Source organism: Drosophila mojavensis, unplaced genomic scaffold, assembly GCF_018153725.1.
Source record: "Drosophila mojavensis isolate 15081-1352.22 unplaced genomic scaffold, ASM1815372v1 contig_74, whole genome shotgun sequence".
Taxonomy (NCBI): Eukaryota; Metazoa; Arthropoda; class Insecta; order Diptera; family Drosophilidae; genus Drosophila; species Drosophila mojavensis.
This window is the reverse complement of record NW_025318899.1, coordinates 4,579,753-4,607,543: the sequence shown is the minus strand read 5'-3', so window position 1 is coordinate 4,607,543 and position 27,791 is coordinate 4,579,753. Positions and strand designations below refer to the sequence as shown.

The 27,791-nt window shown below is 46.3% G+C and overlaps 4 protein-coding genes across 7 annotated transcripts; 2 read left to right on the top strand and 2 right to left on the bottom strand.

The window, feature by feature from the left end:
- Nucleotides 1–1,481: 1,481 nt before the first annotated feature.
- On the top strand, nt 1,482–7,259 carry LOC6581421. Of its 4 annotated transcripts, none has more exons than XM_015161816.3 (5): nt 1,482–2,642; nt 3,716–3,885; nt 3,945–4,007; nt 4,069–4,252; nt 4,314–7,259. In XM_015161816.3, the coding sequence occupies exons 1-5, from the start codon at nt 1,838–1,840 to the stop codon at nt 6,344–6,346; spliced, it is 3,255 nt and encodes a 1,084-aa protein (XP_015017302.2). In that variant the 5' UTR covers nt 1,482–1,837; the 3' UTR covers nt 6,347–7,259. The 4 variants fall into 4 exon arrangements, with proteins under 4 accessions (XP_015017302.2, XP_002007151.2, XP_015017303.2 ...); XM_002007115.4 differs by having other exon boundaries at nt 1,483–2,642; nt 4,311–7,259; XM_015161817.3 differs by lacking the exon at nt 1,482–2,642 and adding an exon at nt 3,168–3,620.
- Nucleotides 7,249–10,712, bottom strand: LOC6581420 (probable chitinase 2). Its single transcript, XM_015161814.3, has 5 exons — nt 10,569–10,712; nt 8,868–8,967; nt 8,635–8,799; nt 8,061–8,566; nt 7,249–7,991 (listed from the first exon to the last, which is right to left on the bottom strand). The coding sequence occupies exons 2-5, from the start codon at nt 8,953–8,955 to the stop codon at nt 7,326–7,328; spliced, it is 1,425 nt and encodes a 474-aa protein (XP_015017300.1). The 5' UTR covers nt 8,956–8,967; nt 10,569–10,712; the 3' UTR covers nt 7,249–7,325.
- A 401-nt stretch (nt 10,713–11,113) lies between these two features.
- On the top strand, nt 11,114–14,739 carry LOC6581419 (DDB1- and CUL4-associated factor 8). The gene is made up of 6 exons (XM_002007113.4): nt 11,114–11,582; nt 11,650–12,283; nt 12,654–13,475; nt 13,538–13,680; nt 13,744–13,987; nt 14,051–14,739. The coding sequence occupies exons 1-6, from the start codon at nt 11,419–11,421 to the stop codon at nt 14,393–14,395; spliced, it is 2,352 nt and encodes a 783-aa protein (XP_002007149.2). The 5' UTR covers nt 11,114–11,418; the 3' UTR covers nt 14,396–14,739.
- LOC6581418 (dynein axonemal heavy chain 12) lies at nt 14,725–27,726 on the bottom strand. The gene is made up of 9 exons (XM_002007112.4): nt 25,386–27,726; nt 25,146–25,326; nt 22,407–25,076; nt 22,019–22,333; nt 21,707–21,949; nt 20,566–21,642; nt 16,691–20,468; nt 16,312–16,631; nt 14,725–16,244 (listed from the first exon to the last, which is right to left on the bottom strand). The coding sequence occupies exons 1-9, from the start codon at nt 27,443–27,445 to the stop codon at nt 15,015–15,017; spliced, it is 11,874 nt and encodes a 3,957-aa protein (XP_002007148.4). The 5' UTR covers nt 27,446–27,726; the 3' UTR covers nt 14,725–15,014.
- Between the last annotated feature and the right edge of the window lie 65 nt (nt 27,727–27,791).

The following is a 27,791-nucleotide window of genomic DNA, read 5'->3' as shown; positions in this document are numbered from 1 at the left end:
TGTCTACGATATGCGCTCGTACGCACATCATATATTTATCAATGTACTTGAAATGTAGAACATTATCAGTGGCGGAAATGTCCATATCGCTTAAAAATAACTATAATAATCTACCGATTATTGGAGGCGTATGCCTCCACTACGCTAGAATTGACGCTATAAAGAATGTCATGGTCTTTGGGTGTGTCCAAAGAGAGCAAAGGTTTTAGATTGGAATTTGATTAGGAATCAATGTGTATTAAAAGATATAGGGAATATTTTGATCATTTTTCAATTTATGCATATATGTACATGCCTTATAGTCAAATGATCAAAGGATATATATCATAATTAATTCCATCTTTATCTCCTTACGTGACTCAATTTCCCGTTTAGCCGCATTCTCTTTTTAACCTAACCCATTTCGGGATATCCTTTTTAGCCAGTTAAGCCTGTAGTGTAAGCCGCTGTTCATTTAAATTGGTTCTACAGGTTGCCTTACATTTATACATATATATACACACACACACTCTCGCCTATACACATAAGTGGCACTATGCTGCAACAACAACAACGGCTCAGGTAAGAAGACCCAAATAACAACAACAACATAAAAAGGCCAAACAAAGAAATTGATTTTCACTGCTTTGCTCTGTTTTGGGCTACACCTTCAGAATTTTTACTGAATCAGTGTATAACAGCAGCAGCAGCAGCAGCAGCAACAACAACAAGAAGAACCGGAATTCGTTTGAAGTTGAAGCGCGCACCTTTTTCCCAACTTTTCTCTTCAGCTAGAGCAGAAATGATGGTATGTGTGTGTGTGTGTGTAGGAGTATGAAGTTGGTGCCCATAATGCGCTCTCCAGTCTGTCTGTAGGAATTTGGAGTTGTTGCTCAAACAGCGTTGTAGAATGCTGTGTAGAGCTGCAAAGCTGCCGCTCAAATTGCGCTCTCTGATTTATGCATGTGTGCGTGCGCTCTCCCTGATATATGCGTGTGTGAGAAGGTTATTGCTCAAATTGCGCTCACAAGATTGTGTGGGTGCGGGAGTGTCTGGAGTTATTGCTTAAAACTGCGCTCAATAATATGTGCGTGTGTGAGTGTGTATGTGTATAGAAGTGTAGAGTTGTTGCTCAAACGGTGCGCTCTAGTGTGTAGTTGTAACAACTTATGCTCAAAACTGCGTCCTCCCTCTCACATATGCGTGTGTGTGCGCGCGTGTAAAGGAGTGTGTTGCTATAATTATATTCCGTTTCTTTCTATGAAGGTACGACTTCCACTTAAAGCAGCACTTGAACAAGTGTGGAACTATTGTTGCGCTCACTCCACGCTCTCTCTCTCTCTCTCTCTCTCTCTCGATGGCTGTGTACTGAGCGATTGGGTAATATTGAGTGCTTTCACAGCTCCTGTCTGAGCTGCGTTCTCTAATTCGTGAATGTATTGACTCATGCTCAAGCTGAGTTCTTTTTCTCTCCGCACTCAATGGCAATCCTCTCACGATCGCTAGCGAAAAGCCACAGTCATCGCTCAACTTTAGTCGCGTTCGTTTCGTTCCGCCGAATTGTTGCGGTTCGCGTTGTCGTTGTTGTTGTTGTTGTTGCGCCTTTTTTGTTTATGTTAATTCGATCGTGTTCGCTATTTATTTATTTGGTTTGGATTATGCCGCATTGGCAATAAATTTTGGTGAATTTATTGTGCACGAAATTGAAATCGCAAAAGTTCCTTCCCACAGTCATCATGGACGGACATACCTGATACCTGTGTTTGTTTCTTTCTGAGAGTGGAAGGCATTTATTAAGCGTTTGCAGCTATAAAGGGTCAAACCGGTTTAGTTTAGCCAGTTGCCCAGTTATTCAGTCATGGATATTGCTGCGGACGCAAGCACAGCTTCGATCTCGGCTTCCCTGCAACGTGTTGCCTCACAGTCGAGTCTCGTCCAGGCTGCAGCGCCTCATCATTATCATTATATACAATATCCGGCTCAATATCTGCAACAACAGCAGCAACAGCCGCAGCAGCAATGTCAGTGCCCCTGTTCCTGTGGAAGAGCCACAGCAATTCAGCAACAGCCGCCGCATCAGCAGCAGCCACAGCATCAAAATGCTTCCATGGCTGTCGCGGTGCTCGTCCATCAGCAGACCTCAACGTCGACAGCCACATCGACACCTGTCCAGCAGGTGGGAGTGAAGGCTCAGTCGGCGCAATCTCTGCTCAATCACTCCTACCAAGCCCTGCCCAACGAGGAAAATCACAATTTGCCCTTTGATAGCTCGACTCTCAGCTCTCCGCGCTGCGAATGTGATCTCGAGTGCAGCTGTGGTGCCAACAGCATCTCCGTCTCCATCTCGCAGCAGCAGCACAAACGTAGCCTCCTCGCAGATGCGATGCTCGGCGCCGATGAGATTACGGTCAGTGAATCGGACAATAACAGCACCATGATCAAGAAGAAGAAGCCACGAAATGCGAACAACATAGCGGATCAGTTGCCAGTCAAGACGGATAGCTGCAATGACATCTACCATGACACGGAGCTCGAAGCGGGTGCAGCTGCGGCAGCTTCCTCTGCTGGTGGACGTGCCAAATCTCAGGGCTTGGATGATCATCGTCCGCCACTGCCGCCACGCCCACCGCCCAGGCCAAGGAGTAATGCCAACGGTTCCATTGGTGAGTAATGCATGGAAATGTGCGAAGAAGAAGAACTGAGTCTTATATGGTATAGGGTATCTATCAGTCATATGTATTACTTCTTTATTCGCTACTCTGTAGGTTATGGTAGGCCTACTCATTCTACTCATTCATGTTTACAGTAAAGCTTTGAGTAATGTATTCACATACGAATATTCGTAGTTTCAAATCCTTTCCGTAAATAGTTATCCATGGCGAAATTCTAGCTCATCTCCTATCTTTTAGCTGATTATAGGGTATTTTATGGGCAACCATTCACACAAGAATTTTTATAGTTTACCATTTACTAGAACTGTCTCTACGTCTATCATCGTAGCCGTATAAAAAAACAGCATCCGCTCGGGTAAAGTTTCCTCATCTACTAGTTCGACGCCTGCGCAATCTCTCTCTATCTCTCACTCTCTCTCATTCTCTTCGGAGTTCCCTTGGGAGACATCCGTGATTGCAGCGGGGTTGGTTGGTTGTTTGGCTTGGTAACTGTGTGAATGTCAGTACGGAATCGGAATTGGAATTGTAGTTGACATCGTTTCGCAACTGCAACGCACGCTCCGTCTATGGGCGCAGCTTCCGCGTCTCCCATTCGCCATCTCCTAGCAGTCAAAGTTCGCGCAGCTGCCCAGTTGAGGCATCTGAAACGGACTTGTGTGTAGATATTTTTTCGAGAAGTGAAGAAAAAAAAATATTCATCTATGTATACAAATAAAACGGTGTATATAGTATATATATACAGAATGCAAAACAAAATAAACGTTTAGGCAATTGCGAGATGCTAAAAGTGAAAGAGTTTTAAGAAAGTTTCGATTGAACAGCTGCAAGAGACGGGTGTAATCGACTAGCTAGCCAACATGCATGGCTATCCGGTGATGCAGTTCGTGCAGTATAGCATGCCCACGCCGTGCACCTGGGTGCCAGCGCCACCAACCGCAGCTGAAGCTCATCATCATCGTGGCTCAATGGGTTAGAGGATTACTACAATAATTTCTAATGTGTTTATATATCTGAAACCCTTTCTCACTCTTCCTCTCTCTTTCTCTTTCTCTTTCTCTACGCAGCTCATCGTCCTGGTGCTGGCATTAAGAAGTATGTGGTATGGTGCCTCATCTGCGGTGGCTTCAGCTGCCTCCTGGGCGTTCTCTTCCTGGGCGTCTACTTCTTGCTGCATTCGTATACCATAACCGTGGGCAACTTTGAAACTGTGCCCACTTTTGTGCCCGCCACACTGGTAAGTCGAAGCTGATTGATCCATCCAGATATCTATACGCATATATATTTACTTTACAGCTCATTCTGACGGGTGTTTGCATCATGAGTCTGGCGCGTCGTCGGAATCGTTATAGCTATTTGGTAAATAGACGCTTGCTCAATCTTAATCCTATCTTCAATATCCACTTTTTCACTCTACTAGATCAAGCTATCAGGTGCTTGTGGTTTAGTCTCGGCTTTGACCTGCGCCCTGGTCACCGTCACTACGACGGTGCTCCACATGAGCCGACTGCAGGCGTTGCGTGAATGCGAATACGCTCAGAAGACGCGCACCTGCACCTGCTATTCGGATCTGATTGAGTCCCAAGTGGATCGTGTGGATAAAGGTAAGAATGATATATACTCCATTTGGCAGTCCACTAACTCCAGCCCAATCTCTTTCAGAAGGTGTGCGTCTGGTCTTTGATTCGCTCTCCGACTGTGGAGTCGTCCATGGCTCGCTCTACTCGTGTCTGCGCGCCATTTTTGGACTCTCTGTGGCTGGAGTCCTGATTGCCGTGTTCAGCTGCATGCTGGTCTATCAGCTGCTCAGCCATGAGCGCAAGAAGATGTACTGGGAGCAGCTGGAGCTGCGCTGTCGTTCGTTGTATGCCACACAGGCACCGCCTCCGCCCCATAGTCTAAGTGCACCGGGGCGCATGCTCAATTGTCGTTGCTGTGAGCAGTGCCACGCCCATCGGCAACTGACAAACTCCTATCCCTGGGATGAGGCCAGCGCAGCCGCCGCAGCAGCAGCCGTAGCAGCAGGAGCAGGAGTTGGTCCTGGCGCTGAGCAACGTTTCTGGACCGCGCAGCCACCGGGGAACTTTTACTCACCCAATCCGGGCGGCGGCGGCGAGGAGGCGCTCAGTGGCTGTCGCAATGGACGCAGCGGCTGGAGCTGGCCGCGAATGCCTTGGCAACGCACCACGCCGGATGCGACGCGTAGATTTCGACAAGCCGCAGCCAGTCCGGACTCGCAATATGGATTCAGCTCAGCGACAGCTGTAGCCGATGGCAATCAGATGTTGATTGAGGAACCTGTGGTGGCATTGGCTACCTTGCCTTACGGCGTCTGGGGTCCTCCACCGCCGTACAGTGATCCCAATAGTCCAGCTAGACGGGGGTACTATCAATATCTTCAAGCGGTCAATCCCGCCATGCCACAGCAGTTGCAGCAGCATCAACAACAGCAGCAGCAGCAACAGCAACAGTTGCAGTTGCAACAGGAGCAGCAAATGCCTCAACAATCGGTTCAGTCGGCCACACTGGAGCGCATGGACAATCTAAGTGTCAGTGGAGGAGGCGGCGGGTGCACTACATCATCTGTCACTGGCTACAAGGCCAAAGCTGTTGGCCACGCGGAATATGAGAATACGCACTCGGACAGCGATGGTTGCAATGGTTGGAGGGAACGCGATCGTTGCTCCAACACCTTGCCCACGCGCAAGCTGAAGAAGCGTATCGAGGCGGGCGCCAAGAGCATTGGGCCACAGAATACGCAGAACAGCAGCCAGCAGAGACCAAATGTCCAGCAGGTATTTGCCAAGCAGGAGCCAGCCGAGGAGGAGGAGGAAGAGGAAGAACAGATGCAGGCGCAGCCGCCAGCTGCCAATGGGGTGGAGAACAATGGCTACCAGGACTCCAATGGAGCCATTGCCAAGGGCCAGGAAGCTGCCGAATCGGAGGTCTATTTCGCAGACGTGAGCAGCTGCTGCAATGAGAACTACTATCATCAGCCACATCAACAGCCTACCCAGCATCACCATCAGCACAGCAACTGTAGCAGCAATCAAAGTGGCAGCAACAACAACAACGAGGATTATCTAGCACAACGTTTTGGCCGAAGGGAGCACTCGATCCGGAGTCGCTTGCCCATACCACAAGCACGACTCGAGGATGACTACGAGAGCTCCAATCTAAATATACCAACGCTCAAGAGCGCCGCCTTGGATCAGCAGCAACAGCAACTGCAGAAGGATATTTCACGGCAAAGCATGTGCTCTGTGGAATCTGAAGCCAAAACTGAGTTCACAGATTTGTCGCCATCGACGCCTTGCGATGGTGGATTGCAGCAGCTGCCGCCGCCCCCTGCCAACTTTGCCAGCGATCCACCTGCCGCGCAGTCAACGACTGCCAACTTTGTGGCCTCATTTCCCTACTCATCGGAATCGCAGTGTCTGGAGGCACATCGGCGCTCGACAAAAAATATACACGAGCTATTGCTGGCTGGGAATGGCACTAGCAACGATTCCATTCACGCTCCTGCCCACTATGAGATAATCAACGATCGCTATCAGCTGCAACGCTCGGCTGCCGGCAGCAGCAAGCAGCACAAGTCCAAATCGAAGAGTCGTTCGAGAGAGCATTTGGAAATTTATGAAGGTAACCGTTGTCCGGGCGCCGAACGCACCGATTGGTCCGAAGGCAAACGTTTGTGAGACGAAATTGAAGTTTTCGTCTAGGTTTCATAAACAACACTCACACTCATACACACACGTCTACACTTTGCTGACTTGCTTATGATTTGTGAAATGATTGCCATCCAAAATGAAGTCGAGTACAATTCTATTCGATCTCTATGTGAGCTTAGTATTTCTCTCCCACGCGCTCTATGTTCCATGTCTTCTATGTTCCTGCTTCCCGCGTTTAATCACATAGCTTCAATTGAGGCGAGCACACACCCACACATTCACAGTTAACTCTCTTGCCTATGATTTGTAAACAGATCATCGCATATGCATATGTAATGTTTGCCATCCATAATGAACTCGAGTACAGATATTTTCGATCTCTAAATGAGCTCAATCTCTATCTCTGTTTCTCTCTCTCTCTCTCTTTACTTCTCTGTCTTTGGCCCGTTTTACACTAAGGTCCATGCGGCCATAAACTTTGCTTTAACTTGACATTTTTACGTAGCACACAAGTACTTCTTATATAGTAAATAATATATCTATACATAAATCATATTGTAGTTTGTATTGAATGTTGACACTGTAGCATTGGTATTCTATGAAAATATTAAACAAATTATGTTGCTTACTTGTGTATTTAAATAGCTCACACAATCCGATACATAAATGCATATTTATACAAACACACACGAAAATATATATTATATATATATAAATAGTTAGTTAAACGTTAGATTGCAAGTTAAATTTATAACATAAAATGTACACATTAATAGTCTAATATGACAGCTATTTTACAAAATAACAGTTAAAGTTGAATCGAAAAAGTCGATAGTCAACGAGGGCTGCAGCATGAGGTAGCGCACCTATCGATGTTTTGCGCACAAATATCGAAGCGTGCTCAATTTGAAAATATATAAAATCATTTGTTTAAAATTAATAATATTGACATTTTATTATTTGGGGAACAAACATATAATAAAAACTAAGGCACTTGGTGGACTTTTCAATGTGTTAAACTGTGTAGCAATACGCAAACAGAGCTGAGCATTAAACTTACACTAATTAAAGATGTTGCGACATTTTTGCCATGGGGTATTTCATTTTCGGAGTCATCTGGTACTACGGCCTCATCGGCAGCCAATTCCTCTAGCGCAAGTGTGGTGGCCTCATTGATGGTTCGCAACAAAGGATAATTCTGATTTAGTCTTCTTGGTGCATTTTTCACATATTTAAAATCTGCATAGGTGTCCTCGTCCACTTCACATCTGCCAAGGAAGTCATCCGTGTCCACGGACCACACCATTACGCCGGCCAATCGCTTCATCATAGCAAACTTTACTTTATTAGCGATGGATCGTGAACTATCGAACGAGACAACATTCACGTCCTGCGTGAAAACATTGCGCTCAGAGCGAGCAACCATTTGACTAGTTTCGGCATCCCAATTGGTTGTCCAGCCGGAGGTCTTGTTGCTTAAAATATCGCAGATTTCATTATACCCTAGGAAACCATCCTCGCGTGTGAATGGACCACGAAAGCCAATGCCATCGCTGGCATCATTTACCTTGCCCTCAGCAGCAGTCTTAAACGTGCGACCATAGAAGGGCAGACCCAAGACTAGCTTTGAAGGCGGAGCACCCAGCTTCAATAGATAGTCAATGGTGAATTGCTGCAAATAAACAATAATGACAATAAATATATATCTATATGAGAATGAATAACTCATTTGTATAGCTACCACACTTAATGGATCATCGGCTGGAGCTGTTAACGGTGCATTGTAACCAATTTTTTTGTCCCAGCTGCCATGGTAGTCGTAGCACATGATATGCAGGTAATCGAGATACCTCGAGATTTGGCGCACATCGTAAGCTTGATCGATGACATTCTTAGCAGCTCCAATAGCCGAGCTTAAGAGCAGGCCATAATTATCGAATTCCTCTCGCAACGCCTTTGTCAGGGCGACGAAATTTTCACGATCTTGTGGACTGCCACCGCGTTGCGTCGGATACTCCCAATCCAAGTCGAGGCCGTCGAAATTGTATTTGCGCACGAAACCGGAAACCTGTTTCACAAAATGCTCGCGCTGTTGCGCATTGGCCACTAGCCGCGAGTAGTTCTTCGAGCCCTCATTCCAGCCGCCAATGGCCAAGCTGACCTTCAGATGCGGATGGCTGCTCTTCAAGCTCGTTAAACGCTCATAGCCGCCCTTGCCATACTCCTCCTGCAAGTCCTGCCACGGATCTAAAACACAGATGTCGCATTGCTAATTTGCATATTGTGTTCGAATAAACAATAAATAATTATACTACCTAACGATTTGATGGACGCTTGGGTGATATCGAGACCCGCAAAGGCATACACCGCATGGGTGCAAAGGTTCGCATCGAAGTTCTCGATGGAATAGGCACCTTGGCCAGGTCTATAGACAGCCCAGGTGGATATGTAGCAAACAACCACCTTATTGTGTGTGGGTCCTGCAAGCATGAAAATAACAAATTGTTAAGTCTAGCCACCCTTTGTGGTCTACCGCAAAAGCACGCACCTGTCTTAGCCGCAACGGAAGCCAAAAATGTGGCCAGCAAAAGCGACAGCAGCGCCTGCCTATAAACTCCACCTCCTCTCAGCAGCATTTCCAAGATCAACTGAAAAAAAATATGAAAATCACAAATTGAGTGGGCGCAGCTTAAACGAACTGCATGCATGCATATGTATAACTGTCAAGCTGTAAAGAAAATTGTAGCTAAGAAATACTTTTAATTAAGCTCAATTAAGTCGCCTTTTAAATGAGTCTCCCTCTGCAGCCAGCAGAAAAGTGAAAGGCACGAGAATCTTGCATGCAATGGCTCTCCGAGTGAATCATCCGGGCAGAATCAAGATTTTATAATAAACTGGACAACTGTATTTATTAATGAGGTAAAAATAAGTGGCTTTTCGCGTTAACTTCTTTTAGCTTGCATTCGTTTATACCCCGCATTAAAGCATTCAGAATGGGTAAATTGATTTTTATGGAAGAGGCTGTGATTCTCATTTAGCATATTTCAATAAACTATTCTTTTAGTTATTTACAGAGAATTTGATAGTCTTCGAGGACATGCAACGTACTGTCAAGTTAATTTTAATAGATCCATCACCTCAAGTTATCTAGGGTATGTGCTGGTCAACAACTAGCGAATCCACGTTTGTTTCTTTTTAGTACCGTATTCTTTTCTAGGGTATCTGACAGTCAATCCCTTGCGAGTATCCCACTCTGCCTTGCTTCTTCTACGCACTTGTATGGATATTTCACCATCCTGCCTGACTAGCCAATAAAACAAAAACAAATATTACAAGAACGTGGGACGTGAAACCTGATTCTCAACTTTCGCTCGTGCACCCCTTAAAAAGTCATCGAGGTGGAGTCTTATGGGCAGCCGGCACTAAATGCATACGAATCCAACCGAGTATGATTCATTCATTGCCGAGGCAAATGCTTAAGGTAACGGGTCAAACATTTTATGACATCTATAGAGACTAGGTGATTCGCCTCGCAGCTAGACAACAGCAAATTGCTATCAGTTTTATTTTCTTGAACAAAGAACATCAATTTGACTACTGATAAGGGAAATACATGGCATAAATATGCACTTGCAAGAAACAACAAGTTAGAGTTGATGATACGACTTGTAATTTTTGTACGTCTCCTTTTGTTTTGACTGAAAACCGGAATCAGCTTCTTCACATTATCGAGGCACAGAAAAACAACAAGAGCAATAAAAGCCACAAAGCAACTGCGCGTATCATACGAATGCGAAAACAAAATCGAAAACCGAGAGGAAAAAACCAGATCGCAACTCCAAGAGTACTGCGGAACTGCAAATTAATTCGCTCAACTTTTCGTTTGGAGTTGAAATGCGATGCGTAACGAAATTGAGAGGAGCAAACAAGATCACAAATCCAAGAACTTGAAATGAATTCGCTCAAATTTCTTCACTTGAGCTACGCCTGCGCCCCAGTCACGCAGTAATATATGTATGGACGTATGTATGTATGTACATGCATATGTATGCATGTCCGTGGAAAGCTAATTAGCGCTAAAACAAACTTCAACTTCAGCTTTTAAGAGGAACACAGTCACTTGACTACGGCACTTGATATTCCGAAATGCTTGCTTAACGTGCACAGCATATTCAAGACGGAAGAAAACATTTTATATGTACACTCTATGTTTATGCATGTCTTAAATGATTGTATAAGATTTACGTACAATATAACTTTATTGCTGCAAGACGTTTTTTCTTATTTCTTAAACTTCCAGACAAACGCGTCGTCCGCTGTGACACCGTTGCCGACGCGTTGTTACCAATAACTAAACTGCTTCGAGCTGGCACAGCGGACTCATTGTGAATTCAAACTCAGACATAAAAACCAGTCAAGCCGAACTACCAGCCCTGCCAGAAGAGCGAGCTCTCAAGTCTAAGAGTCAAAGACTAACTTCGTATGCTCTGAATATTGAAGCAGTCGAAGAGAGGAGAAGAGACAACTGCAAAGCGCATTAACATCACACAAATTATGAACAAGATATATAGATTATAAGCTGTTTTCATAGTGCGTTTTATTACGCTTATCAATTTAAACGTATAAGTACAAATTATTTTTATTCGAATTTATTTTGAATTTAGCACACACAAATACCATTTCATATTTGGCGCACTATGTACTTATCGATATTGATTAATAATACACATCGCTGCGGTATCGTAATCGTAATCGTGAATGAACTCCATAATCCATCACTAGTTGCACAAAAATAATACGAAATAATATTTTCGTTTAGAAAGCTAAGTACTTCAAAAATGATTGTACAAAATTTGTTATGAAGTTTTATTTGAATTTAGTACACCCGAAAAAAACAGAACAATACAAATAAAGTTGTCGTTGTCGATTAATTCTTAGACCGACTACTTACGCATCCCTGAGCTATCGTAGTTCTTGGTGTTGGCCATTTCCCATCACCGCTTAAAACATAAACAATCGTCTTAATTTCTGCTGCGTACACAAGAAAAATTGCAGGTGTTTAAGATAAATGCACATAATCCACACACTTAAATTGTATAATGGACGTTGAACCTGAGGAAGTGTGTGGTTCGGACTCGGCAACAGCCTGCAAGCGCCAAAAGCGTACCAACTCCAAAGATGAAGACGAATATGAAAATGGAGAAGAAGGAGCACCACAACCAGAAACGGCAACTGGATCAAAAGTGGATCCCATTTTGATTGGGTAAGTGAACTAGAAAATTATAGTTTCTTACTGATACATAATTAATCGATTTTTACACCGTCTGCAGCAATGAGGGAAACGAGACCAGCCCCAGCAAAAACAACAACAATAACAAAATGAATAATGATATCGAATTTGAAGCAAGCAGCCAGGAACAGAAGCCGGATGAGCCGATAAAAACAGTCGAGAACTCAGCAAACGCTGCAGTCGACGAAACTTCAGGCGATGGGGCAGGTGCTGAGCGCAACAGTTCTCCATCGCGAGAGCTTCTCTGCTCAATCAATAACATGTTGCACAACTCTTCGGATGAAACACCGGCAGCTTCTGAGGTCTCTTGTCCTGATCCTTCACTGGCGACATCGACCAGGCGCAGTGTCGTTGATGATGAAGAAGATGCGTCGGCGAATACCGATTCCAATTTGCGTGTATTTCGTCGGTCAGTACGACAACGTAATCGCACTTATCGCCACTCGGATAACTTGGACGCTAGCAGTGACAGCGATCATCAGTCTAATGAAAACAACAACAGCGAGCTCAATAATACGGATGTGGATAACAATGGTGGTGATGAAATCGCCGATCATGCAGCACCTACGGATGATGAATCTCGTTCCCAGGGAGGTCACGATGAAAGTAGTTCGGGGTCGAGCGTTGCCTTTTGGAATCGCTATTACACCTCCAGCAATGAGGAAAACGATTCCGTAAGTCAAGTAAAACTTCTATTTAAATATTCTGTGAATGTACATCATATGTGCGTTGAAAAGCTGCAATTTTCACATTGATAGACATTCGTTTTAATTGTCAATGTAGTATCGAAATAATATAAAACAAAAGCATTCAGTCGTATTAGTAGAATTGCAAGCAATATCTCTATACGGATAGAAATATATTACTATTGTCATTTATTGTTCCAATTCTCAAAGTAGTATCGAGATAATATAAAACAAAAGCATTCAGTCGTATTAGTAGAATTGCAAGCAATCATCATTTACAACATTTATAAACAAAATGTTTTTATACGTAAGTTGATTATAGATTATGGCGTATTTCTATTATCTTTCTTGTCTGCAGGATGATGAATACACTGAGGCGGCGGCGAATGTTGCCGATAAGGCCCAAGTAGAGGCTGCAGTGAACAAAGTCATGGGTAAACCGAAACCCGCCTATAATTGGAACTTTGCCCAGGAGCTGATGCAAAGGGAGCATAACCTTTTCAATCGCATCGATTGGCGTGGTGGACAAACCTCATCGCAGAGCTTTGGCCAGGGTTACTACGCAACCAGACAGGTGGTTGAGCGAATGAAATTAGTGGATGCCTTGAACTTGCATCGTTGCTGTGTCAACTGCTTGAGCTTCAATCGCACGGGAGACATGATCTGCTCGGGCTCCGATGATCTGTACATCATTATTTGGGACTGGGCGAAGGGCAAAGCTCGCCACAACTTCAGATCGGGCCATAGTTTGAATATATTCCAAACCAAGTTCATTGATAGCGTCGGCTGCCTGGATATCGTCTCCTCCAGCCGTGATGGTCAAGTGAGACGCGCTGTAATCCCGCCATCCGGCAGCAGCAGCACCAAGACCACTCGACTCTATAGCCACAATGATGCTGTGCATAAGTTGGTTGTCGTTCCACAGAGTCGTCATGAAATCATGAGCGCTGGAGAGGATGCTGCAGTAAAACACTTTGATCTGCGCAGCAATGAGTGTTCGACCATGCTGCGCTGCATCTCCAGCGAGGACAATAGACGTGTACGTCTCTTCAGCATTGCTCATCATCCCTATATGCCAGAGTTTTGCGTTAGCGGGTCCGATGACAAGCTGCGCGTCTATGACAAACGCAATTTGAGCTCCAAACCTGTGCACGAAATGACGCCCGGGGACTTGAAAGATGTGAGATGTGTGAATCTTTGAAAGATCCAGTTAACTTATCAGCACTCTTTTTTTTTTTTTAGGTAAAGATCACGCAGATTACCTGCGCTGTTTACAATCACAGCGGCAGCGAGATACTTGCTTCCTACAGCGATGCGGGTATTTATCTCTATGACAGTCGCAATTATAAGGAAGGCGAATTTCTCCACAGCTATGAAGGGCACATGTAACTATAATGTTTTCATATAGAAGGAGCAAAATCATATTCAATAATTCTTTTATCCAATAGTAATAGCCGCACCATTAAGGGTGTCAACTTCTTTGGCCCACACTCCGAATATATCATCAGCGGCAGTGATTGTGGCAACATTTTCTTCTGGGACAAGAACACCGAAGCAGTGATGAACTTTGTAAAAGGCGATCATGCGGGCGTAGTCAATTGTCTGGAGCAACATCCCTGGATGCCAGTGCTGGCGACATCTGGGCTAGATCACAATGTCAAGATTTGGGCACCAAGTGGTCAACCAGAAGCTGTAAGTGGCTGGCATAGCTCACATTAAGGATCGCTGATAAGTTAATTTTGTTTATTGTTGCAGGAGGTGCCTCGCATGGATGCTTTGAAGGAAACGCTGCAGCGTAACTTCAAACGCAGCATTATGGATGTAGGCGACTTTGATATCAACCAGATACATTATTTCATAAGACAGCTTATAGAACCAAGGCGCAATGCGTCCGGTGCTGGTGTACAGCTTCCACGGAATACTCTATTCAGCAGCAGCAGTAGCAGTAGCAGCAGCAGCAGCAGCAGCAATATCAGCTTGAGTCCTAGAAATGTAGTAACTGGAGCTCAACAGCAGGAGCAGCAGCGACGTCGACGTGGCAGTCAGCCGAATAGCTCTGATGAGGGTCATGCCGATGTTCTGGGCTGTCGCTCCCAATGAGAGAAGAATAACACCCCATCATGATCACTATCATCATTATTAGCAGTAGCAGTAGAAGGAGCAACATTGTCATTAATCCAAAGTCTACACTACGTATTTTCTTGACTTGATTCATGGGGCTTCTAAAGTCCCGGTGAGCAAGCAAATGCATGTGTTTTTCTCTTTTTTATATTTTCGTGTTGGCTCTACGTCTTATTCTTGTTTAAAGCGTTTCAAATGCTGTGAATATATATATTTATATATGTATATTATACGAATAAGAGCGCGCATATTCTAATTTCAAAAGAACGTCTAATAAATATAAAAACAAGCAGTGAAACACCTACTCATAGTTTCCCAACTTATGCAATTGACATTCATTTCATAATTTTATTTAATATCTTGTGTCTTATCTGTGAAGTGGAATATATATATTGTATATATATTATATGCAAATAAGAGTGCCGATATTCTAATTTTGAACGAATGTCGTTAAAATACCCAATACATATAAGGGCATCTGATTGAAATCCCTTAAAAACATTTTAATTGATGTCCTGTTTAACTGTAGTTCAAGTCTTCTGGTTTCTCTCTTTAAACTGCGTACAACTGCAATGGTATTTGAAGTCCTTTCGCATTTTCAGTCGTTGGTTTGGCAAATCAAAGCGACGCTCCGCTTCACCCAGTGGGAGGCTTTAACTTGAGTATTCAGCAGCAGAGGAACCACATAGTTTGTGGAATGTCCTGTGGTGGAGAGCGTGCCCCTGCGCTCGGCAGTTTTGTATAGCGGACAGCGATAGCGCGAACCCTCGGTAACTTCCAAGAGGGTTAGAGGTCGGAAATATATCGCCGGCATCACATACATCAAAATCTTCGGCAGCTGCTCGGCCAACGTATTCTGCTCCCAGTGCCAACGAGCTCCCTCCAAGAACAATCCATTGCAATAGATACCATCTTCTGGTGGCGTGCTTTTCGATTCTACTTTTAGCACATCATAGTCAAAGGTTAGCGTATCAATGGGTATTTTATATTTTCTTGCAAAGTTTTGCATTGCGCCCGTTAGGAAGGCCTGGGTGAAGAAGAATCCGGATAGCCAGAAGGTCGGCGGTTTGCCCACACGATGCCACTGATGCAACCAATTGAGACGCTTGTACAGATCCTGCACATAGGAGCCGAGCGGCTTCAGGCATGGATAGGATTTACCCATCCACTTGGTGGGTATGCGATTGTATTTCATGGCAATCATAACGTTTTCCAAATCGGGCGTCATCACAATGATACCTTTGATAGCCATGGCCAAATCGCGGCAAGAGGCGCGAATCTCCTTCTGCAGCTTTAGGAAACGTTCCATTTCTTGAACGACAACCGTATTCATTGACTCATTGTAATCCACAGGGTATTTCTCTGCTGCTGCCTCGATATCCATGTCTGGAGGCATTTCAGTCTCAATCTGCTTAATCGTATCGAGAATCATTTGCTCGGCACTAACGCCACCGCCAGCGCTGCCCGCCGCCTCGCTGCCCAGCAGTAGGATCATCGAATCCAAAAGAGTTTTGGTTGTCTGCAAATCCCGCGTAATGCCCGAGTTCGCGTGCAAGCCGTATACTTCCGGTGGCGCCAATGAAGGCACAGCCTCATCTAGGTAACGCAATATCTCTCGATGCTCCGTTTTTCGTGGCAATATGTATCGATCATCCGCAGCAAAGCGGAACTTATTATCATTGACCACATTGGCATTACAGAAGTCAGCGAGTATTGTAACAATACAACGTCTGTCCCAATTATCTGTCACGCGTCCGCCATAGTTGCACTCGCTGGTTAGATAGGAGATGGCATCGTAGGGAACGTGTTCGTACTGGTTGAGCAGCATCTGAAAGGGATCGAAGGAATATACATGAATATATGTGAATTGGTGTAGATTTTGATAAACTATTTACACTCAGCTGCAGCACAGAAATTTGCAAATCGGACTCATTGAATCCGTAGGGTATATTCCAGCCTAAGGGACCGTATTTACGTCGCTCCTGCACGACCGCATGGAAGAAGCAAATTCCAAATAGCAGACGCGTGAAAGCCCGATCCTGTTTAGCACAGCCCGTATAGAACTCCGGATCGTTAATGGGCTCCGAGTTATACGAGCGGGTGAGATTCTCTTTCAGACCCGTTGGCGGTTCATTAGTCATCTTAACGCCATTCTGGAGTATCGTCACGGGAAACTGTGGCGTCGGATAGGCAGTCAACCAAATGCGAAAGTTTGCTGAAAGCGGAAAGATTTATATTAACTCCAATATTCATGAACACTTAAGGGCAGCTTACCTTGCGTATTGAACGTATCCATGTTCTCCCATAGGAACTCAAGTGTGGGCATCCATGACGCAGCCAAATGACAGTTCTGCAGACATACCCAGTAGCCCATATCCTGGGCATTCTTAATCAGAGCCGTGGCAATGGGTCCCTGACCCTGGCCCAGCGAAATGCTTTGGAATGTCTCCTCCTGGCCCATTTTCTCAGCGAAAGCCAGCAGAGAGCCCAGGGGATCGGCGCCTGGGGACAGGATGAAGAGCAACGGAGTTAGGGCCGTTGAGTCCGCATACGACTTGGAAATGTCAAATTCAGGCGGCGTGACATATTGATCCCCAATTGTATTCGCTATGAAAAGTCGAACAGCTAGGAATACAGAATCCGGACGCAGTGCCTTGAGTATAATGATCTTCTCAAACGCCGTGGTCTTATCCTGCCAGGGTTGGGGCAGTGGCTGCAGCTCGGGCGAAACATGATCATAGATCGCTTGCCAGGCTGGCAGATTTTTACGGAACGACGCGACGATGCCATTCAATTCTTTCAGCTCCTCCAATCGCAGCACATTTAACCAAACTATATCAGTTATCCACTCGGGATCCGGATTCGGTGGTATATTGGTCGACTCCTTGGCATTAGTCAGCAGATGTGCCAAGTGTCGCATTTCCACCTGCCCTGTGCCCAATAGAATTCGCGCTGTGAGTATAAACGAGAAGAGCAACTTGTCCTTCTCGAAGATGGAGCGACAGACGTTGTTGTACAAGTTTTTGGTGAAGCCATCGACCAGGAACTTAATGCGTCGCGGCAGCTCCTTCGACTTGTTTGCCGTCTCAATGGAGTACATGTAGAGATTGATATACCAGTTGAGTGAAAACTGATACATCGGATCGATGTTGGGCAAGTCCGTGATCGAGTAGTACAAAATGGAAGAGTGGACCGCAACGGGCTTGTAATTCAGACGGAATGCCTCGATCTTAGCGGATGTTTCCTTGGCGGCTTCCTGCTTCTCAGTGATGTCCTTCGACAGAGTTTTCGAATCAGCCAAGATTACGATGGCCGCCTCGTTCTCCAATATGTCGCCCTCGCTGCTAGTCAGAGTCTTCAAGATCATATTCTCGGCATCACGCAGCGCTCCCTTATTGGCGGCCGCCTCGGTGGTGAGCATGATGCGCAGTTCCTGCAGATCGGGTCGCTCCTTGGCCACCACAATGCTCAGCAGCTGATCCATTAAGGCATTTTGGGTCAAGGCGAAATTGATGACAGTCACCTTATTGAATGTCTCAGGCAGAAAGTGGGGATTACGTAAATTGCAGGTCATATAGAGGCGGAAATTCGGAGAGACCGGCACCACATTCTCACCCAAGCTGATGTGCTTGACGCCGCCCTGTAGGAAAGTTTGCTTCATTAAGATCGGATCGAGCGGCACCTCCAGCTCCTCTTGCACATTCTCAATGATCACCGGCGAGCCATATTCCAAGGCTTCGGCAATCACCTTCATGTAGTTGCTCTGATTGAACTTGACACAATTCAAGCGATTCTTCCTCTCCATATTCTTTAGCCAATTATTCGCCTGCCCCTGGGGATCAATGAACAAGCTGTAGCGACTGGAATTGGCCGATATGATGGCATTCTCGCTGGAGAACTCGTCGTTGGGCAGCCCGTCTAGCTGCCAGTTCTGTATGGTGACCTCCAGGCCCAGCACGGCTGAAATCGAATACTTCTTCGAACAGGGTATATTCAGTGAGGTGCACTTCTTAAACCAATCGCTCACACAGCTTGAGCGGTATTGCAAATTGACGGCCGATAGGTAGGCAATGATGCCACAGGAGATAAGCACGTCGCCTGGCAAATGATCATAGAGATCCTGAAGATCGTCCGCGGCGCTGCTCCAACGTGACTTTTCGCCGCCCAGGCCGCCAATCAATGCCTCAGCTCGGATCAGCTTATTCCGGCAATTCTCGGCGTGCTGCTCTGTGTTTTGCATCTCCTCATTTGCCTTGTCCAATTCGATGTTGAGCTGCGCCACCTTCTCCTCCAATGCAGCGGCCATGGCGCGTTTCTCGGCCAGAAAGTCCATCGTATCGGCATACTCCTTCTCAGCCGCAGCGAGCTTGGCTTTCTTGGGTGCCACCACCTTAGCCACATTATCGTACAGATCCATGGCTATGACCCATTGGCACAAGCCTTTGGCGGCGCTGGATGCCTTGGCCACGATGTGCGGCTGGAAATCCTTGTGGGGTATGAACTCCTTGCGTATGCGCTTCATCACCTCAACGGGTATATTGTCCTTGTCGAACTCCTTGAGTGCAGGCAAGAAGTTCATGTCGCCTAGAATACGCTTGCTGGGACCCCAGAAATCGTTGACCATCTTGCCAGTGGCCGGATCGGGTATTCTCTCCGCCGGCAGACCCTTCATCACACACACCGCTGCCATGACGAGCTTAATGACTGGCGGCGGGTTCTTCATGGACTTCACCAATGTTATATCAGCTGGCTTCAGGGTATTCAAGGCGGCCAGGGCATCCTCCAGCACAGGTATAGCTTTGGCCAAATCCTTTTCGCACTCGCCTTTGAGCACCTGGGCCGCTGCTGCCTGCACGGAGGCCACCTCCTCGTCTTGTTTCACCTGCTCCGCGGCGGCGCTAGCAGCCAGCGTCTCCTTGTTAATTTCCAACATCATTTTGCGTGAAGCCTCCGCCAGGGCCACCAGCTTGGGCTGCAGTGCACCCAAGTCCCGTTGCATAATGGAAATGGCAGCAGCGGCAGCAGCCAAGGTGTCCAGGCCACCTATATAGCGCATCTTAGCCTGCATCGTCTCGCCCTGCTTGCGAGCAATTAAGGTCTGGAACGATCTGATGAGCTCAATGAAGGACGCATTGGTCTGATAGATATGTCGGCCAGCCATCTGACAGAAATCGCGTGTGACACGCGCCGCTGTCGTATGGAAATATTGACACGTATCCATGATGGCCAGCTTGATTTCCTCCGATGGCACATTCACATCCACCAGCGACATTTTGGCAATCATCTGCAGGGCTTCCTCGGGCCAGCTGTCATACCAATCGATGGTGCAGCAATTCACCAGCGAGGGATATAAACGGACTCGCGTCCGCAGAGCATCCCCAATGGGCGAGAAGCTGAGCACGATGTGCAGCTTCTGCTTGCAGCGGTTCACAAAGAAGGAGAACACCTGCAGGGCGGAGACATCGATGTTGCGATTGCCCCCTTGGGCGGCCAGGCGGGCCATCTCGATCACTTCCTGCTTCTCGTCGATGGGGAAAATGTTGGGCACCTCGCCCTGATTCAACAGACAGTCAATGTCCTGCAGGAAGAGCTCCATTTTAATTTGATTCTCTGTGATGAGAAATGTCGTGTGCTTGTTCATGCCCCCCGCCTCCTTCAGTATGGCCTTGATGTCATCGTGCCACTCGTTGGCGCCATAGTTCTTGGTTATCTCCGGCTGGAAGAACGATGTCTGCACCATATTGGTGGCCAGCTTGGTGAGCGACTGCCTGCCCGAGCCGCCCAGCCCAATCAGCAAGGCGCTCGCACCCTGAATCGAAATGATGCGACAGATGCGGTTCAAATGCTGCAGAGCAAAAGTGAACAATGTGACGTCCATCTTGGAGCGACGCGTCGAATTGTAGTCCTCCAGGCTCGTCTCGGCTATCTTGTAGAAGACTTCCATGCTGGGCACTTCCTCGTAGCGTCTTTCGTCCGGTTCACTGTCCTCGTCAAAATAGACGCCAAACAAAACCGTATTCGCTCTCTCCATGGTAAACTCGGGTTCCTCTTCCTGTGTGGGTGGGTAAATGTTAGATTAATCATATCATCTGATATCATATTATCATATCATATAAAATTATCGTATATTATCATTTGGATCCACTCACCGTACAATACTTATCAAAGACTGTCTCCACTTTGTCCTTAAAGTTGGCCTTGAGGCATTCGTTGAGCTTGTCGAACATCCATTTGCGATCGGTATCGTCGACCAGGCGATCGTAGAAGACGCGCATCGCCTCATGATACCAGACCCTAACAAGCATCTTCTTGTCATTCACGGACTCCTTGCGCACCAGCGTGCAGCCGGTGACAACTCGGGAAATATCCCGCAAATTGAATATGTAATGGGATTTAGCGGGCGTCGCACGTATCTCGGATTGCACGCTCTTGTAGATGCTCTGAGTGGCGCTGATGATTTGATTGGTGAGCACGAACACATCCTGGCCGTGGCCAGAGCGCCGAAAGCCACACAAAGCCACATTGAGAAAGATGCGGAACATGGTGTCGTCGCTGAACGTGTTGATCGAAAATACATTGAAGTGGTTCAGGAAGCGTGGGTAGACATCCTGGCGACTGCCGCCAGGCAGGCCACAGGCGGATATAATTAATACATTATGGATGAAGATCTTGGAGCTATCCTTCAGATCGTAGACATGGCCATAGTCAAAGAACTGACGCAGCAATTCCAATGGCGGCTGAGCACCATATATCTCCTTCACCGGCATATTCATGTCGTCCACAAAGAGGACGCTCTGCATGCCCTTGGGCGGGCCATAGATGCCACGTTTCCACTTCTGCAGCTTGGCTATGATCTGCTCCTGGGTCTGATTGGCCGTAATCATGACGGTGAATGTAATGAAGCCTGTTTCGTAGAGCTCGGGATTTAGCTTATTCATCAGATAGTTTTGTATATAGACGCTTTTGCCCGTGCCCGTGGGTCCGATGAGTAGCATCCGCTTCTTATGCTGCACGTGCAACTTGAGCAGGTGCAAATAGCGGGCTGTGTCCACAGTGGGCACAATGACGCCTATTTTCGTCTCCTCAATGTCCATACGCTTGGCCATCTCGGGGAAGTAGCGCCAATTGCCACGCTGTTTGAACACAAACACGTAGTCCACAATGAGGCCATCTATAGGAGGCGTAATTTCCATTTTTCCCATTCCAGGCGGCTCGTTCTCGTAGAGCTGATGGGAAGGAATCAAAGTTGGAATTATTATTGGAGAAATCTGTAAGATTGCAGTTACTCACTTTTCGTAGAAACACATCGAATTTCTCGCGTGAATTGATATCTAATACACCTCCAACGCCCCAGACCAAGCCGTAAAGCATTGCTGCTTGTATGTAGCTCTCCATATATTTGTCATAGTCATCCGGATTCTCTTCGATGGCTTCGTCGAGCAGCATATCAATCAGATCAAATGTGGTTAGCATGCAATTGAATTCGCCTGGCTTGACGAATTGACTGCAGAAGCGTCTCACAAAGGTCATGCACTGCAATGGAGAATGAAAGGAATAAATGTGAATAAAAAGAATCAGATATGATTTCGCATATAATCTTACTGGCATCAACAGCCACGACAGCATATCCAGCATATACTTCGTATTCTCCTTGTCGGCCCAGCGTGGATCGGCTTTCTTCAGCCAGGTATTCGCAAAGGCACGCCAGCCCAAGGTCGATGCCTCCATATAGATCATTCCACAACGGGAGACCGTGGCTGGCGAGGCTTGAGCCAGATCCATGACCTCAAACACCATGGACATTTCATTGGACATCGTGATCACCTCACCGCTGGTCAGGCACAATTTCTTGTTGTCGTCCAGCACAGTGTTCATGTTCTCAATCCAAACAGCATCTACGGGACCATCGAAGACAACCTATAAAAGACGGATGGAACGAAGAAATTTAAGCTCCTTTCTTTACTTGTTCCATCTTTTCTGTTTTACTTACCCATTTTCTGTCTGGCGTGGGTGTCATTGCGAAATCTCGGAAGATTTTGGCCACTAGTCCATCGGTCCATTCATAGGATATGGGATCAAAGGAGCCATATAGCTGATTCATGGTTATTGACTTTGGATTCATAATGCCCATCTGCACGTGCTGGTAGTAGGGGCTCTTGGACGGCGCCTTTATCTTGAGCGCTGAGAGCACTTTGGCCAGCACCTGAAGAGTCTTCGATTTGCCCGCGAGGGGCTCGCCGACCAGCATGAAACCGTGTCGCACAATGATCATCTCATAGGTTTGAATGACCTTGAGCAGAAAGCTGGGCGCTGGCTCCAGGATCTCCTCCTTGCAGACACGCTTGAACTCCTCCTCCATGAGAGTGTAATCGATGTGAGGCAGCTTAATGCCGGGAAAGATGTCCGAGATGATGCCCTCGAACAGCGGCACATCAAAGGACAAAAACTTGGGTAAATTCACATCCATCAAGCTGCGTAGCAGTAAAATATCCTCCACCTCATCTGGGAATTGTTTCTTTATATTACCACAGGCGGACAGCACCGTTTTCACCGCTCTCATGCCGTAATCGTAGTGATTCTGACTGGACAGCTGCTCCGAGCAGAGGCGATAGGTGGTCACGATCTTGACAGCCAGCTTACGTGCATCCACGAAGCCATAGGAGTACAAGGAGATCTCGCCAATCATAGCATAGTCGGGCACCATCATGGCAACCGAACGGAAAAGTACTTTCAAATTGTCCGGCAGCTCGGAACGACCCGCGTAACCGGGATTCATGGTTATGCAGACGTAGCAGGCAGGATTTAAGGTCAACTCTGTTCCTTCAAACATGAACTTGATCGCATTCTGACGCACCGCCTGTATGATGAGCAGAATCTGCTGGGCAACCACGGAAAGCACCTCCAGTTCAATTCGATTGAACTCGTCAAAGCAAGCCCAGGCACCGCAGGAGGCCAAGCCCTTAAAGAACTTGCCCATGGCCTTGTAGTCCAGGCCGTCGGAGCAGTTAAAGACTTTACATTGCACAGCGAGTGCCTTAGCTAAATCTTTGGTGGTCTCCGTTTTGCCGGTACCGGCAGGTCCTTCGGGTGCACCATTCAAGTGCAGCTGATAGGCACCCACCAGGGTGCGGTAACAGCGATCGGTGAGCGGCGTTATGACCAGACGATCCGAATTGCCCAGATATTCGTTGGCAAATGGAACCGTTGCATTGATAATTCGCACCAGCATCGTTGCATCCTCCCAGTAGTAACGCATCTGGGCCAGCCACTGGAAGTCGTACTCGCTGCTGATCTTAAGTCGGATCAGCTCCTCGGTGACGTCCTTGGCGTGCACATCGATGACAATCAAAGATTTAATAGTGATACGATTCAGATTGCTTATGACAGGCGAGCGCACTAGCGTGACAATATCATTCAGCTCCTTAGTTAATTCCTGGAAGTACTGATTCATTACGGCCTGATTACCGCCATAGCTGCGACGCAGACAGCTGTGCATCTTGGAGGCCCAATAGACCTGGGAGACAGCCAAGACCACCATCTGGGGCCACGCGCACACCCATTCATTACGCTTTACAGTCGGATAGTGATTGAAGGAGAGTTCCGATTGGTAGCGCACGGCCTTCAGCATCTCCTCCTCGACACCGACGAGCCATTTCTCCACACTTCCACCAGCTGCAGCTGTTGAGATCTGTTCTATGAAAGCGATGTGCTCCTTATCGCTGCTGAACATGGCCAATACATTTTTAGCCGAATCGAATTCCAGTATATTAATGCCCTCGAAACATTTGCTTAAATGTGGCTGAACGCGCAGAGGATCTTTTGTCTCTGACAAAATTTCGAGCATTTCATCGTTGGCCAAGAAAAAGAAGCGCGGAAAATATAATCGTTTCTTTTCTAAATAGTTACTAACACCTGTTGAGATATCCTCTAACAGTTCGTTGGCCTTCTGCAACGATTCGAGTAGACCAGAAACTGGCGCCGTTTCCATAACCAAAGGATTCCTGAGCACTAAGCCCATATTGCGCATATAGGTCTGTTCGACTGTGACGAAGAGGCGACCCTCCTCGGGCATCTGGGCAACAATGTCCTTGGAGGAGAATATGGGCAATAGATAAAGGAAGTTCACCTGCACCTTGCCCCACTGATCAAGCGTTTCATTCACTCGCATAATTTTCTCATACCAAGCACGGACTTCTTCCTCGCATGGCTTCATAAAAGCTGAGCCTCGCATGGTCAAAGTTTTCAGTATGTGATCATCTAATAGGGCCTGTATGTCATCCAAGCTGGAGAGTATTGTGACGCCTGTCTCTTTGTAGGGCCCCACGGGAAACACCTTGTTTTCCCACTCCTTAATCATGATCTGCAGATTGTTCCACAGTTGCAATTCCTTATTGGCGCTAATGCTGATTATTTCAAACTGATCAAGAATGGGGTCCAAGCCAGAGTTGAGAATCTTACGAAGCGTTGTTCCTGCATCTGGCGTAATGTCAAAGCCAGCGATGTCCGACATTTCCTTCCAGTGACGCTTACGCAGCGCCGGATTACACAGAGTATTCACAATGAAAACACCAGTGCTGAAGTCCTTGATGGACTTTATCATTGAAGCACACAGGCGTATGGGTACTGGATGTTTCTCCGGATCGGGATCCTCAGTTTGACCCTAAAAATAAAGAAGTATATACGTATATATCTAATGCTGCAATATATACTCTATTTGTGCGAAAATTACCTTAAATTTGCAAACTGGATTTTCGACCATATCCTGTTTGATCTTGACGCGATAATACTTTTGATTCCTTTGAAATTCCTTTAGATAATCTTCCGTTGTGGTCTCGACAAACTTTGGCTCCAGGTATTCGAAAGGTCCGTCCGTCCATACGCTCAAATACCGCTGCCATTCAATACAGAGTCTATAAAGAACAAACATATTTAAGCAAAACTTATTTCTTTTACGTTGCTTTATAATTACTTCATTAGCTCGGCAAAGGGATAGACGAAGGTTTTGATGATCTCCAGCGTTGGATATTCCGTTTGATTGACTTTGAACAATTTCTCCTCCTTGTTGATCCAGGCCACATAGTCATCAAAGGTCTTGAGCTGATCTATGAAGTTCTGCAGTATTATGTAGGATTCACGAAACTTGTCCGGTCTGCTCATATCATCGATTATGCCTAACTTTGGCACCATTTCCAAAATATCGGAGTTTAGCTTCTTCACCACCTCCTGCAGATGCTCCTCAAACATAAACTTATATTGCTCCTGCTGCGAGGCATTATAATCACAAATCTCGTTAATGTCCTTGATCCAGTTGATAGTCCTGATGGTCAAGTCGAAATGATACTTGGACATCTGGGTAAGCTCCACGATGTTTGTGCCCACTTGTAGGCAATATTGAATACGATCCGTAAGCTCAGCCAGCTTCTGCATCTTCACATAGATCATATATTCCGCACTCTCGAGAAGCTCCTCTGTTGACTTGGGTATCAGCAATGCCTTCTCCTTGATCTTCTCGAACTCCACACAGATTTCCTCCTCTGCACGAATATGTTCGCTTATTATGATTGCGGTAATATTTGAGATTAGACTCTCGGCTAGAGCGCGCAATGATTGGATCAGGGGCTCGTTGTCAATGACTGCAACTTCGAAGTAATCGGTAGCTGGTTCACTGCGTAGCATATTTATATATTCGTAATAGCCTTCGATGCGTGCAAAGTACTCTTCGAACTCGTGCGGCTCTTCCAGAAATTTGTTAAGCTCGTCGCGCACCTCGGAAGAGTACAGACCTCGATATTTCTCCCGGTAGCCATTCACATACTCAGTTATTTCCGTGTAAGTGCAACAGATGATCTTTTGCGCCTTCTTGATGACATCCTTGACGGTGTTCTCATTCATCTCAATCTTAAGATAGTCATTAACCTGTGCATAGGTCGTCAAAGTGTCCACTTGCGGCTGAAGGGCTTCCATACGGTAGCCCACCATTGAGATTTCGGTGATAATCTCACCAAAATTGGACTGAATATTGGCCAAACTAGGTTTAATGTCCAGGCCATCCTTCACATCGTTCCATACCAGGGACACACGAAAGACGGGCATAGTACGCGGACTACTACAGATGCGATAGAGTTCCTCAAAGGTGCGCATCTTCATTTGGTTTACCTCGCGGTTCATCAGACCTTCCAGGCCGCCCCAAGCTCGTTTCCACATATTAAAAGGCATCACACGTTTGCGCAGCATGCGCTTTAGCACAGCCACCAAACGGGTATACCAATTCCAGCGTAGAAATGTGTTCACCTTGTCCAACTGATTCTGTATATACTTCCGGTAAAATTTGGCAGACAACGCCTCCTTTCCACAGAGACCCACCTGCTGCTGCTGAGCGCCCATGCTGCTCACATATTGAAAATTGCACGTGAACCGGGGTAGATCCGCTACGGAAATGCTGAGTATAACGCGCATCGGCGGCTGCAGGATAAGCAACTTCGCTGCGATCTTACGACGATTCTCCAGATAGACTTTGTAGTTCGCTGAGCGTCCTGGTAGACTGGAAAGGAAGTCGGCATGAGGTAAATCAAACTTGGATGGATCTTCGTCTGCAAATTCGGGATGCTGCAATATGTTCTTCATGCTATAGATTTTCATTAGCCGATCATATTCGCCATGCACATCAGCCATGTACGACTTAACCAATTCGGGATACTTGTTTTTCAGTCGTTCCTGAGCAAAGCTTAAGATCTTCGCCTCCGTTTTACGCAGCATGCGCGGCACAACAATTTTACGCACCTCGCGCCGTAAATTGTCAACGTAGTGCGCCTGTGGCAGCGGTCGCATCTCGGGCTCCGGTTTCCACGGTTTTTTCGCTAACTTTACTTTAATGTCCGCTGCCCGTTGCTTGAGGAACACATAGTGACGCCGCTCGTGCACCTCGGAGAGCCGAAAGGTGAGCAGCGGATTCTTCATATATGGCTCATCATCGTATTTCGTGATGTCCGAGGACGGGCGATGCATGTGCTCCAGTTTACGGCTATACATGATGCAGGCCGACTATCTATAAATTCCCGTTATGCTGCACTGCTGCTCATGTGAAAAATATATGTTTGAGCGTTGCAAATAAACCTGCAACGACTTAACTCTTGATTCGAACGTCCTGTTAAGCGTTACTAAGGCAACTTGAATACACACATATATATATTAACAAATATTTACATATATGTATTCTGTGTATTCCTTTTTTTGTCATTCCTTACAATTTGTCAACACCTGCTGTGCTGAAACGTTAGCAGGAATGTTGATATTCCCATTCTGGATGCATCCAGTCATTCCAATTAGATTGCCGTTTTGAAATTTCCCGATAACAATGTTGATATTCTTATCGGTT

What these genes read in the sequence shown, in the direction of transcription:
- LOC6581420 (XM_015161814.3), bottom strand. Translation starts at nt 8,955, where the DNA reads ATGCTGCTGAGAGGAGGTGGAGTTTATAGGCAGGCGCTGCTGTCGCTT. An exon ending in TTCCGTTGCGGCTAAGACAG is followed by an intron (nt 8,800 to 8,867) that starts GTGCGTGCTTTT and finishes TCATGCTTGCAG; the next exon opens with GACCCACACACAATAAGGTG. An exon ending in CCGATGATCCATTAAGTGTG is followed by an intron (nt 7,992 to 8,060) that starts GTAGCTATACAA and finishes GTTTATTTGCAG; the next exon opens with CAATTCACCATTGACTATCT.
- LOC6581419 (XM_002007113.4), top strand. Translation starts at nt 11,419, where the DNA reads ATGGACGTTGAACCTGAGGAAGTGTGTGGTTCGGACTCGGCAACAGCC. An exon ending in GTGGATCCCATTTTGATTGG is followed by an intron (nt 11,583 to 11,649) that starts GTAAGTGAACTA and finishes CACCGTCTGCAG; the next exon opens with CAATGAGGGAAACGAGACCA. An exon ending in GCAATGAGGAAAACGATTCC is followed by an intron (nt 12,284 to 12,653) that starts GTAAGTCAAGTA and finishes TCTTGTCTGCAG; the next exon opens with GATGATGAATACACTGAGGC.
- LOC6581418 (XM_002007112.4), bottom strand. Translation starts at nt 27,445, where the DNA reads ATGTATAGCCGTAAACTGGAGCACATGCATCGCCCGTCCTCGGACATC. An exon ending in TCGATGTGTTTCTACGAAAA is followed by an intron (nt 21,643 to 21,706) that starts GTGAGTAACTGC and finishes CCTTCCCATCAG; the next exon opens with CTCTACGAGAACGAGCCGCC. An exon ending in TTTCTGTGCTGCAGCTGAGT is followed by an intron (nt 16,245 to 16,311) that starts GTAAATAGTTTA and finishes GATCCCTTTCAG; the next exon opens with ATGCTGCTCAACCAGTACGA.
- LOC6581421 (XM_002007115.4), top strand. Translation starts at nt 1,838, where the DNA reads ATGGATATTGCTGCGGACGCAAGCACAGCTTCGATCTCGGCTTCCCTG. An exon ending in TAATGCCAACGGTTCCATTG is followed by an intron (nt 2,643 to 3,715) that starts GTGAGTAATGCA and finishes TTCTCTACGCAG; the next exon opens with CTCATCGTCCTGGTGCTGGC. An exon ending in AGTGGATCGTGTGGATAAAG is followed by an intron (nt 4,253 to 4,310) that starts GTAAGAATGATA and finishes AATCTCTTTCAG; the next exon opens with AAGGTGTGCGTCTGGTCTTT.